This window comes from Myripristis murdjan, chromosome 11, assembly GCF_902150065.1.
Source record: "Myripristis murdjan chromosome 11, fMyrMur1.1, whole genome shotgun sequence".
In the NCBI taxonomy this organism is placed as follows: domain Eukaryota; kingdom Metazoa; phylum Chordata; class Actinopteri; order Holocentriformes; family Holocentridae; genus Myripristis; species Myripristis murdjan.
In genome coordinates this window covers 7432508-7445933 of record NC_043990.1, presented here as the reverse complement: position 1 = coordinate 7445933, position 13426 = coordinate 7432508, and the positions used below count along the sequence as shown (strand labels likewise).

At 39.3% G+C, this 13426-nt stretch overlaps 3 protein-coding genes across 4 annotated transcripts in view; all 3 read left to right on the top strand.

The window, feature by feature from the left end:
• The window catches only part of LOC115368084 (uncharacterized), a 447723-nt gene that overhangs the window by 278623 nt on the left and 155674 nt on the right, over window positions 1-13426 (top strand). The gene's annotated exons all lie outside the window — the stretch shown is intronic.
• Window positions 1-13426, top strand: part of LOC115368090 (class I histocompatibility antigen, F10 alpha chain-like) — a 410352-nt gene that overhangs the window by 335669 nt on the left and 61257 nt on the right. The gene's annotated exons all lie outside the window — the stretch shown is intronic.
• LOC115368092 (carboxy-terminal kinesin 2-like) lies at window positions 87-10740 on the top strand. Of its 2 annotated transcripts, none has more exons than XM_030064078.1 (18): window positions 87-172; window positions 474-502; window positions 1108-1197; window positions 1847-1946; window positions 2539-2592; window positions 2814-2873; window positions 3467-3665; window positions 3897-4062; window positions 4804-4971; window positions 6322-6435; window positions 6697-6783; window positions 7539-7736; window positions 7823-7987; window positions 8169-8307; window positions 8707-8846; window positions 9062-9135; window positions 9644-9719; window positions 10066-10740. In XM_030064078.1, exons 2-18 carry the CDS (start codon window positions 485-487, stop codon window positions 10108-10110), a joined length of 1893 nt encoding a protein of 630 aa, XP_029919938.1. In that variant the 5' UTR covers window positions 87-172; window positions 474-484; the 3' UTR covers window positions 10111-10740. The 2 variants fall into 2 exon arrangements, with proteins under 2 accessions (XP_029919938.1, XP_029919939.1); XM_030064079.1 differs by lacking the exon at window positions 87-172 and adding an exon at window positions 194-375.

Below are 13426 nucleotides of genomic sequence, written 5' to 3'. Positions count from 1 at the left end.
CCATGCTAGGAAAAATGTTTTTGCACCGCGTACACGCACGGGGGGGCTGGATTTAGGCTGGCGCAACCAATCAGGGCAGCGTATTCGAAGTGCCCACCAAAACAGTTCAATTTCAAATTCAAACGGCTGGAGACGGTGGAGAGAGAGAGTTTGGGACACGGTTTCTCCTACGGTAATTTAAAAATAATAATAAATTAGCTATTTTGTAGATTTCAGTGTTAAAAAACGAATGATTTGCTAACGACTGCATTTTGCCATAACACTTCATACTTTAGCGTAAACATCAGATAATGTTTGCGATGCATGATTATCCATTATTCGATAGTTAACAGTTATCCTAGCCTGCTAGCTATGCTACAGCTAACCAGCTTGCAGGTAAGCTAGTGGAATATGTTCATGATCAAACTCATGTTTGAAGAAACAGCTACTTGTGCTCATTGTTGGTGTTTTTTTTCTCGTTTGTGTAATTTCAGAGGAAAATCCAATGAGTAACGCTAAAGAGGTGAGTACTGACCTGCACGAACTGAAATACAAACAAACATGGCAGCGATGTTTGTGTCGCTTGAAACGGTGTCACAAAATATTAAGTAGCTCAACAGCTATCGCCAACTAACTTTACTGAACCCCTATGGGGAACTGAGTCAGTTGCATTTGCTGAAATTCCCTAGAGAAGAATTGGCGTCAAATGCTAAGAAATAGAAAAAATACAAGAAAATATATAGAAAAATATGTGCCATTTGTGTAAAAAAAAAAAAAAAAAAAAGTGTAGATTGTGTGTAAATATGTGCATTATTCCCACAAAATATTACAACAATAAGCACAGGATCAAGAAATGTAGTATACATTTAAAAAGTGTACCTATACACCATATATACACAGGGAATCACAACCCATATCTGTATATATGTACCTATATCCAGTGCTAGTTCATATATCTCTTTGATGTCACTAAATCACTAAATCACCCTGTAAAGAGCTTCTCCATTCAAAGAATGGGAGACTGACCTTATGCCTGACAGAGATGTGGCTGGAGATGTCAACGTGAATGCTGGAGCTGTTTTTTTCTTTCTGATATTTTGTTCTGATCACATCTTTCCCCCACAACAGAACAGCGTATCCCGCTTGCCAGTCATGTCGAGCAAGAGAGTACTGACTGCTAGCAACAGCTTGGAGAATCATGATTGTCAACCTGCTCAGGTTTGTGATTAATATTCAGATTTGTTTGTATGTATACCGTAATTTTTTCCCTTTAGAAAACCTCTCTTTAGTTCTTTTCCTATTTGCTAGGTGTTATATACAATCATTGCTGGGGCATCTTTTCCAGGGGTGTTTTTAATCTGAAACTTGCACTATTTACTGTTGTTTAGCTCGGCTGGTACTGCTGTAGCAGGTTACCCCGGAAAACAACGTCAGCTAATTTTCGTGCTACGTCAATGCATGTAAAAGTGTAATGTAAAGTTAGATAAGTTACTGGTGTCAAAGGACAAGGCTCTGGCCTACTGACCGTGTTAAAGCTGTTATTTTATGTGCATCCTGGCTGTCTGAACAGTGTCTTAAGATGCAAGACAATTATGATCTAATCTAATAAGTTATCTTGTACATGAATTCCTGGTAATTTAGTGAGCACCCAGTGGAGAGTTATGTTATTACTAAACTAGGGTCACAGCCAAGGTAATGTGTGCAATGTGAAACATATTCTTGTCTTGTCATCTTGTCATAGTATGTCATAGAACTATGGCTGGAGGACAGTCTTTCCATGATGGGCCCTCCAATTTAGTGTCATAAGTAACTCAATAAGTTACAGCAGTGTTGTTGGTTTATGCTCATGTGCTTGCTGTTCTTGCAGAAAAAGATGCGGAAGGAGCCAGAGCCGACCAAGCCAAAAGCAGCAGCAACCATTATTGGCAATAGGAGGCCTCCTGTTGCAACTACCAGGGCTCCTGCTGGTAAGTTGCAGGTTAAAACCTACATTTCAGCATTACATTTTTGCCTAGATTCAGAAAATATACAGGGATTTATCTTGTCAGTGCTTGTGTAGAAATATCAATATCATGTGCTGAAAATACTAATTACACAGGATGATATTTACAATTAACACAGGATTGATTATAAAATCTGTTGATTCAACTGCATTGATCTGATAAGAAAAAAAAGCAAGAGAATGAACTTGGACTTAGGCCTTAATCCATATGACATACTGTGAACTGACTTTTTTTTCTCCAGAATTGAGAAGAAAATTGATAGTCCTGCACATGTTTATTTAAGGGATATAAAATTGTCTAAACGTACTGAATCAAATAGTTAACTAGAATTGTGGCTTACAAACTCAAAATGAATAATTCTACAAGAGTTATAAATTGAACTAGTGAATCATCAATTTAATTGAATCTCCGTTAGACCAAAGAGTCACACGCCTAGTATTAAACAAGTCAGATGTTCTGATTTCCAATGCAGTCTTTTTTTGTTTGTTTGTTTGTTTGTTTTGGTTGGATAATCAGCAAAATCTTCCATATCCTCTCGTTCTATGTGCCTTCACAGCTAAGTCGGTTCGAGTTGCGGGAGCTGCAACTGTTGCTGCGGGTCCTTCCAGAGGTGAGATGACAGACAATAGTAGAGTGTGTGTAAGCTGGGATGCTTTTCTACCCCCAAGCATTTCAGGTGTACGCTTCACAAAATTTTGGAGGATTTACCATCACAGCATAAGGATGCATGATATAATATGAATGTTATTTCTGCAGCGGAATACATACATACATACACACACATACACACAAATAAATAAATAAATAAAACCCAGATTTTCATACCCTCAGGTGTCCTGAAGCAGGCTACTGCTTCAACTGTGCCAAAGGGAGGTGCTGTCCCAAAAGCAGGTGAGACTTTTGTTCACTCACATCTTTACTAAATTAAAATAATTACTCTTAAGTACATTTATGGTTGTACTCGAGGCAACTTTAAACAACTGCTTACCTGCTGATCGTCTCTGACAAATAACAAATAATTTGAAGGTTGCATTTGTTTTGTTTTTTTGTTTGTTTGTTTGTGTCTGGCAACATTATGGGAAGGATCCCTACAAACATATGATTTTGTTTACATTTCACTTCTTACAGCCCCTGTTCTAACATCCTTTTACTACTTCCACAAGTGCTTTTAGTAGACATATGTCTTTGACTTTTCCAAATGCCCCCAAAGTTTATATTGCAGTCTTGACTGCCGGCTGAAGTGATCACCTTCATTGTTAGACCATTTCTAAAACATGTAGGCCTTATTAGTCATTTGGTCCCCAAATTATGGAAAAATAAGTTCCAGGTTTAAAAATAGTGGATTTACCCTTTAAGCTAATATATCTGTTTGCGGGATGGTTTGTAAATACACCACCCTGGCAAATAGATTGCAGGAAGGTCTGAACTGCTGTATGTCAAACTAACTTTCAATGCCAAATGATTGGTGGTAATGTGATTCACAGGTGGAGGCGGGGGTACTCGACGGCATGCCTGGGACCTTAAGGGCAAAGTCAGTGATATGGAGGGCAAAATTGCAAACTACCAGGGTAAACTTAAATCGGCCAGCTTGGAGAATGAGCAGCTGAAGGGCTCCATGGCTCAAAAGCAACTGAGAGCGGCGGAAATGGAGCAGGAACTCCAGCGGCTAAGGGCCCAGCTCAGGTACCATAGCTGAATGTTGTGGTCGTCGTAGTGTGACTAGTTTGATAGATAATGCTGTTAAGATGTGACACGCAGTATCATTTTAACATAGAAACATGCTGGACAGACAAACAACAACAAAATAAAACTTTGTAAACTTGCATTTAATTGATGTGTCATTGCTGGAATTGTGCTGTAGTCATGCAAATTTGTTGCACATCCAATGTATGTGCCGTCTTTTTGTGGGTTTAGTGATTATGAAAAGAACCAGCAGACTTTATTGGCAGTCCAAGATGAATTGGAGAAAACCATCAGTGACAAGAACACCATCCAGAGGGACCTGGCCAACCTAAAGGCCAAGTTCACAGTCATGGAGACTCTTCGAGAGAGCCAGGAGGTAGAGCTCCAGACTCTCAAGGTAAAATAGCCAGCAATCAAACCCTGGTTAAGAACGTCTGAATTCTGGTCATGGCTGGTATCTTCACATTTTATATGCCATGTGGTGGACACTTAAATCCAATATACCAGAATAATGTTGGTGCCATAGTCCACCTGTTGAGTTATACAGGGCCACTATCTACTCTTGACATTCTTGGTCATAGAATTGACAGTTTTCAGGACACAGAAGTATTGAGTGTGGTTGATAATGTCCACATGTTGAAAGGTTTGTGATCAGATTAGCCCCATACATGCTAGTCATAAGCAGCTCCATAGAAAATGAAAAAAGCAGTAATAACCTCTTGGCAGCACTTTGAGCAGGTGGCAGGTTATCTGATTGAAATTAGAACCAACCAAAACACTTTTCTCTTGCCTCACATTAATACTGTGTTGGGAAAATACTTGCAATATAGTATGCAAACTTACTTTTATGTGGCTGGAGCAGATCTGTTTTCAAGCGGTTCTTGTTCTACAGCTATTACAAGTGCAGAAACTAAGGTTGATATATGGTCGTTGTTGCCACTGAGTTGACCAGTGGAAATGCATCATGTAACCCGCTAGGACCAACTTTCAAGGATCAGACATAAAGTAAACACAAATGGTTGTCCGGTCGGAGATCCATTTTTATTACACATTATGTGGATTTGGGACAAAATAACATTTGGTGTGTTTTTTTTTTTTTTTTTTTTTTTTTTTTGTCTCCATTTCCTCTCCACTACAGATGAAGCTGTCGGTGCAGGAATCCACTGTAGCTCGCCTGCAGACAAGCCTCAGAGACAGTGAAGAGCAGGTTCGGTCACTGATGGAAACAGTGGCACAGCAGAAAGACGACATTCATGCAGGCGAGATGGAGCGCAGACAGCTCCACAATACCATTCAGGAACTCAAGGTGAGTTCTAAGTCTAGTTTTATACGAGATATGAGACCTGAAACTAAAACATAATAGTACTTAGATTTGGGAGTCAAATTAGGGCTGTGCAATAAAAATATCACAATATATTTTTCCTCAATATAACTATAAAATTTCAATAAAATGTCAGTTTTAAAACAGGATTTCATTACATGAATATAACAGTCTGGTTGCATGCTCAGTCACACTATTATTTTGGTAGGTAGGCCGCAGGAGATTAGAATAATGATAATGATAAGCATTCTGTTTTCTTAAGATATTAAAAGTAGCCACTAAATATGACTTATTTGTAATTTTTAAATTTATTTTGTCATATCGTTCAGTCCTGTTTTAGATAACTGCACTGAAATAGTGAAAAGAGTTGATATGAATTATGCCAAGTTTGAAGCCAATACAACGTTAGGCATTTGAAAACCCAGTTCTACGTGGAGGAAAAACAACTACAAAGCTTGTCAGTAGTTTAATGTATGTGTGTAAAAAAAACATTTAACATGAGGCCTTTTTAAAGGCTTTGACTACGTTTACATGCACACCATATTCCGGTTCGGGTCAATATTCCAGCTAAGGTAACTGCGCCGCGGCAACTGGAATATTCCGTTTACATGCTACTTGGCATGTTCCCGTGTTTCGGCGTATTCCACTCTCTTATGTAATGCAACACTCAGCCACGGGGGGCAGCAATACGCGTATAGGCGTCAGGTCTGCCGGAAAAACAGATGAAGAAGTCTTCCTCAACGTCTTCTTCTTCTGTCGCTAGTTCTATGTTTTCTCCCATCGATATACTCTATGATATTTAAGTCTTTCATTAGCTGAAGGCGGACTGCAGTCTCCTGGCTCTTGCTGCTGTTTGCCATGCCGTTTTCCCCGCTTGCAGTAACCATAGCAACAAAGACGCCACAGAATTCCTTGTGAGTCGAGCATGCGCAGTCGTGACTGAATATTCCGGTTTGGGGAGTTTTCCGACTAAGGTGTTTACATGCCACAGTATTCCAGCTGGAACAGGCATATGCCAGGGGTCTTATTCGGAATTCTCTCCAACCGGAATATGACCTTAATCGGGTTCGGTGCGTGTTTACATGACACCTGCACAACCAGAATATTGCGAATATTCTGGTTAATACAGGAATAAGGTGTGCATGTAAACGTGCTCAATGTCCTGGAGGAAACTTGAAAATTGGTGTATTTTTTATGTGTTACATTGTTTTACATGCACTTTAGGCCACCTTTTTTTTGTAAATTGTTCTCTCCATTCTTTGTGCTACAAACAAGATGCTGTATTCTGTCTCTCTGATTTATGTCTTTGTCCATCACCCCCTTGTTCACCTGCAGGGAAACATCAGGGTCTTTTGTAGAGTGCGCCCGCTAGTGGATGGAGGCCTCAGTGAACACATCCAACTTTCTACCAACGACAACAAGATGCTGGCGCTGGCTAAAACTGAGGAGGTGAGGAGCATACCAGCAGCCCAGATAGTTTCCTTGCAGGACAATAAACTGCAGTGTTCATCTAATGGTAACATTGTGATGAAATAGCAGAAAGTGCTACCTTTGCCAGTAAATGTAACAATTTTATGGTATTCATGTGCAAAAAAGACTAATGTGCCCTTAACTGTAACCAAAGCTGTTACTGAAAGAATGTTTCATTGTTTCTTGCAAGAATCATCGATGTGGAATCAAAACTGAATCCATCTTCTCTTTTCCCCTCAGTCTCATGTAGGCCGAGCCGGAGACACACAGAAGAGCTATAACTTCAGTTTTGACCGGGTGTTTGGCCCAAAAGCTTCCCAGCAGGAGGTACACAACATGCACACACGTGAAAACCTTGCCTATTTTACTATGTTCTCCTGGTGAACAATTAGGGCCAGGACACATTGCCAACCTGAGGTTCCGTGTTTTAGCAAGTGTGTCTCGGGACTGTCTCAAGCCGTGTTGCAGCAGTGCATCATATCAAGTTTCGACATTGTGTGTGTGTGTGTGTGTGTGTGTGTGTGTGTGTGTGTGTGTGTGTGTGTGTGTGTGTGTGTGTGTGTTGTCACAGTAGATGCTGACCATGTTTGCTCTGGTCTTCATCAAAGGCAAACTCAGTATATCCATCAGTGTTGGGGTCAAATCACTTTATATCATTGAGCAAGCAGATTATTTTAAATTAAAAATATTGAAAGATCTGGCCTGTTTTTATCAATAAACCTGGAGAGGCACAACCAGGGTGCTGAAACATTCAGTAAATCTACCAAGAAACAAGAACTTCAGATTTTCTCTAAATACGTAAACAAACTAACCTTTTTTCCCTATTCTGCACCTGAAAATGGTCTCCTTTTAATGTGTGCGTTTATTTATTTTTTTTATTTTAAGATTGCCCCATCCACTGACTACATATGTTGAGATTAACTGCAATTAGAATTGATAAGCAACTGACTGAACTGCCAGCCAAAATTAATCTTGATCATATGAAGCCAGTCTCTATCCACTGTGACACAGTGGATATATCCATAGATATGCCCTCTACAGTTAAAATCAGGTGACTGGAGGTTTTGCTACTGTGTTCTCAGGTTTTTGATGAGATCTCCTTGCTGGTGCAGTCGGCACTGGATGGCTATAACGTCTGCTGCTTCGCCTATGGGCAAACAGGAAGTGGTAAGACGTTCACGATGGAGGGGGATGACACTGAGGAGACTATGGGCGTCATTCCCAGGGCCGTGCAGCAGATGTTCAAGACTGCAAAGAGGCTGGAAGAGCAAGGCTGGCAGGTTAGTTTTTCAATGAGAAGGTATGAGTAAACAAATGTGTAAAAACATTTTTGGTATCTTTTGACATTGTCTCTGTTTGATCTCAGTTCACCTTCACGGCAAGCTTTGTTGAAATATATAATGAAACCCTGCGAGACCTTCTCTACACCGGCAAGGCCAACAAAAGACCGGAGCATGAGATCCGCAAGCTGGCCAACAATGACGTTACCGTCACTAACCTAACTTACCAGAAGGTCTGCTCTGAGGATCAGGTACGACATATGCATCTGTGTTTTTTGTGTTTTTTGTGGGGGGGACCCAGGTTGGGGTGTGTAAAAACATTATTATAACCCCATAGTTAAGATTCCACTTATTGACAGCAAAGTTTTAAATCAGCATATTATGCAAGGTCATGCTCTGATATAACCCCAGCTACTCCTCTCTTCTTGCCAGGTTCTTAATTTAATCGCACTGGCCAAGCAGAATCGCTCCACGGCCCAGACCAACCTCAACGACCGCTCCTCTCGCTCCCACTCAGTTTTCCAGCTGGCCATAGAGGGAGGAAACGCTGGCAGGGACATCAACTGCAAGTGTGAGTATAATCCCGTATGTGCAGCGGCTGAGCAACCATTAACCATATCATGACATCTGAGTACCATGGTTAGAAGTTCCATTCATGCTCACGGGTTCATCTGACATGCAATCTTTAAGTAAGGAAAGATCCATTCCACATGACCCAACATTCAGCTTCAATCCCAAAGTGCTATATTGGTATGATAACATGTGTCCTACAGTGCCAAAGCATAAAAAGTACTGACATTCAGTGATTGATCCTATTACCAGCTTGATTAGGGAGTAAAAATATTCTCTTCTTCAAAACTGATGGACGTTCTCCATATTTCTTACTATAGTTTGAAGTTTTTGTTGCTCCTGCCACTCCTTCCTAATGAACATCTGTTCTGACCCCCTCTGTCTCTCCATTTGTGAACAGCCACTCTGTGTCTGGTGGACCTGGCCGGTAGTGAGCGAATGCTGAAGAGCCAGTCACAGGGGGAGCGCTTTAAAGAAATGACTGCCATCAACAGCTCGCTCTCCAACCTGGGCATTGTCATCACTGCTCTGGCCAACAAGGTCAGTCAACAGGAGCGCACATGAAAACCAAATCTGACTTCAGAATGTCTGCTGCCTCTTTAAGTTTAGATGTCTCAGAGGATCAGATTTTCATGTGGGCATGTCATATAGATTTTAAAAGGGGCTTTTTTTGTTTTGTTTTTCCCCAGATCAGCTTGTGTTTGGGAAAAAGTGATATGGTTCAGATGTAAACTGTTGTTGTGTTTGTTTTCCAGGAGAACTACATTCCCTACAGAAACTCAAAGCTCACTTACCTGTTACAGGGCTGCCTAGGAGGGAACAGCAAAACGTGAGTGCACCATCAGCAAACAATATACGAGTAGCCCGCTCCAGTAACCCTCAGCCTAATCCAAGACACACACTTCTCTTACGTAACTGTATTAATATTATAATCATGATATTTAGAATCTATATAAAATTTAGTGTCCTTAGCTTTCATTTGGAAGAAAAAAAAAAAAAACCTTGTAAATATGTACCAATATCAGAAATGGCATTTGCCCAGGAAACTGGTACAACCCAGTGTTTAACTGCTATCTTGACTTGTAGCAGCTAAGTAATCCAGTTTTCAAATGATGGCTGGGTACCTGTGAAAGTTGGCTGGAATGATTTATTTAAAAAAAAAAAAAAAAAAAAAAAAAAAAAACTACAGCGAAGTTTTACACTGCTTTAGTTAACATTTTAGTGCAAGAATTCCCTCTTACTGTGAGATTTTGTTCTTATAAGCTCTGTTAGAGGTGGCTATATTGAAGAACTCAGCCATGGCTGCTAATCTTTTTATTTTTACTGTCTCTCTCCAGCCTGATGTTTGTGAACATCTCCCCTGAACCAGACAGCTTTGGGGAAACCCTCAACTCCCTGAGATTTGCCAGCAAGGTGAGTGGCTTCCTAGTCATTAAGTTGTTTGTCTTATATTGTAAAACCGGTGGGGGGGGTGCAGATTTTTAGAGGGACAGGTGATCCAGATGGCCTCTTGAACAAGATAGTATGGTCTTGTAGAGAAACCTGCCTCATAAATCAGTTTATGTATCGGGGTGAAACTCTTTAGATTCAGTATCATAGTAAGAAAAAAAGAGCATAAAACAGAAAGGGAATGGAACATACTGAACATGACAGAATAATGTGTAACAGGAAGAGGTAGCTACGGTTGGATTTCTCTTTAACGATATTTGTTAGTACTTTGTACTCTAATGGTATGTTTTGTTTTGTTTTTATGTTGCAGGTTAACGACTGTGTGATTGGCACAGCGACAGCCAATAGAAAGTAGACCAAGTCTGCGTCCTCTGTACAGAAAAGAAAGACCCTTCACTTTAAAAAAAAAAAAAAAAAAATCAAATATTTCTACAATTGCATATTTCAACTTTTATATCATTTTATTTTTTGTGGGGACTATTTTGTGTCTCCACAGGACACACAAAATAGCTCATGCATATTTTACATAACATATTCCATTTTCAAAAACTATGAGTTAAGATGTTTTGTTAATAAATGCTATCTGTGTGGTTTTTAGTGATAAACGGTCATGTTTCTTCCACCTTCTATTTCTCCTTCCCCTGGGGCACCACAGCGGATCGTCTGGATCCCTTTATGATCCACGTTTCATTTGGAATAGGTTTTATGTTGGATGGCCTTTCCTGACGCGGCCCTCCCCATTTTATTGGGGTTTGGGACCAGCACTAGCAATGCACAGGTTTGTGCATCCCCAGGGGTAGGCGAATTCAGCCCTCTATTTATTCCACACAAATCTCAAGAGAAGAATCAAAGAAAAATGGAAACGCAGGAGATCATTGACTGTGTACACTTCTATCTCTTTGAGACGTTATCATTTTTTTCTATACTTGCTACATCAAATTTGTCATTGTAGCTTTGTGTAAATAAATCTTTTTTTTCTCCTCTGGCTGTGTGGATTATCGCATTTTGGTCTTGCAGACAGGGTTAGGGTTAGGTTAGGGTTGCTTGAAAAAGGTCTATGACCGAAACGTCGCAATAAACTCTGTTCTGGAAGTTGGCCAGTGTGCGGGAATTTATCCTTCGGTCTTGCAGACAGAAATTACCATCAAGGTTTACATTTAGATTTGCAAAGCCTGAACAGAGAATAGATGAAGACAATGCAGTCAGTTGCACCAAATAATTTATTAATCCCTTAATTTGATACAGGGTAGAGGTGAATATTTATGTTTTGTACCATAGTTTAAAACATTACGACCACTCAGGATTAATGTAAAAATGTCTACCAACAATCATTACCTGTATTTACCATTCAACAATCAACTGGTCAGTCAGACAACGTTATGAAGTTGTTTAGTGTAAAATAAGGTTAAGAAACTTAAATGTTAAAAAAATAACTAGTTTTCAGCAGCAACTTTTAGCTCTAAACTGATTCTTTTGTCCCCTTTCTCTTGGTAAAGGAATATTCAGTTCTGTTATTTAAATAAGACATGATGTATACAAAACACCTATTCTCACTTAGGGGTGATAATAAAAAAAAAAAAAAAAAAAAAACAACTTGGAATAAGGTCCTTAACAGTCACTTTGTGTTAACATTCTCCACTCAATCCTGTCAAAAATAATCTGTAACAAAAAGTTGGTCTCCAAGTCAAATTAGTTCAATTTAAATGTTAATTCAATTTTTATCACAAACCCCTGATTAAAAAATGTGTAAACTATTTTAATGGAAATATATTGGGAACTGACTTTGATTCTAATTAAAGACTCATAAATCAAACCTTAAATATGCAGGCTGACATGCAATGAATACCACAAATGTTGGTAGATTCTGGAGAAAGTGTGCAAACCAAATTGAGTAATTTATAGGTCTTACATTTTTTGGAATGTGAAAATGTGAAAACACATGGGTGAGATGATTTGTGTATTTTTATGCAGTTAGTTAACATGTAATTTTACATACTCAGTTTAGAATGCTTACATTGAGTGACACTGGCCAAGCTGCATTTATTATCATGTTATAATAAAAGCAGAATCAAGAAAACTAACAACCTGGGGAAAATTGTGGTGTTTTGTAAATGAAAATCTAAGAACCATGTGTTTTCGTGAGATGCTGTCAAAAAGACAATTGGAAGCTGTCATATGATCTCCGTCCATCTAAGCCGTGAATAGTGTCACTCGGGGCATATGAGATCAGCTGCCTGCTAGATACACTCACTTTTCACGACTCAAGTTAGCTTAGTGTTATTCTTCCTGACTGGGGTTGAAAGGACTTCCTTCGGCCAAAACTCCAGTATATTGAAAGCAGCGTTCCTACCCGTCTTTCCTTATAAGACACATTAAAACTTGAAAATGTCATCTTCCTACCTAGACATATTCTACTAAAATAAAGTTTCTGATTGAGCCTTCCATGAATGCAAAGGACCTCTGTGTCTTTGAGGGTGTGGCAGTCACATATAAACATAGAAATAAATGTGCTCTTTGTGTTCATATTTTGTACATTCACTCCCGGTGAAATCTATCTGTATGCATGTTTGCTGTATGATGTTGGCACACCTATAATATATTTGATTGTAAATAAAAGCATTAGATCACCACAAGACACATTTCTCACACATTCGCTTACAGACATTTAGTATTTCTTTGTTTTCATTTACCTGTGTTGAAGCAGTGATCAATACCTCCACTGCTGCGTTATAAGGGAAATTAAAATTCAGTATATTTTACCCAAATTTCACACAATACTAAGAGAGGTTGTATGGTTTCACCAAGATAAAAAGCCATAACTCAAACTGAAACAAATGTAGAATGAAAACTGGAAAAAAAAAAAAAAAAAAAAAAAAAAAACACCAGGCACCACTGCACAGTGATACAAAGGAAACACTGGATGTCACACTTCACAGGTCACTGAGCACATACAAAAGCCAACAGTCCTTTGTCTTAGACCAAAGAGGAGCTTTGAACCTGCATAAAAAAATATCCAAACTCATCCTTCACAGAAGGCAAAACGTTCAATCCTCTAACTCATCACTCTTTAGATTCACAACTGGAAATCTAAATGTCTCTCAAGGCATGCAGATGGATTCAGAGGTCATGTAAAATGTTGTTTCCCACCAGATAAGTGCTCTGTGCTGTACCTAGCCTGTATAGCCATGGAAAAACAGGTTTCTGATACAACATAACCACAGTAGGTTAATTAGAAGTACCATATAGTACCAATGCTATGCCATACTCATTGTATATAACATTGTATTGTAACTCAATGGGCACAGCACAGCATGGATCCTGAATTTCAACTAAAGCAGGGAGCAGTATGGGTACAGCAGAATATGAATACTATACTCTAACTGTGTGGCAAGCATAGCCCATAGAATTTGTACACAGCACATCACATATGCGGTGGAAAACTATGAGAACCCATGAGGTTACATATTTATGAGGTTAAAAGTGAGGAATCTGACCTGTATTTCCCTTAGCATCTTGAGTTCATTTTTCTACTGTCAGTCAACCACCAATGACACTGTCTGCAGATGCTTTGAGGAAACCCTGACATGTCCTGAGCTCCCAGAAGTAACTTGGCACTAACAATATCTTTACTTCAGTTTTTCCCCAAATATTCATTCAGCAGTGGCAGGCCA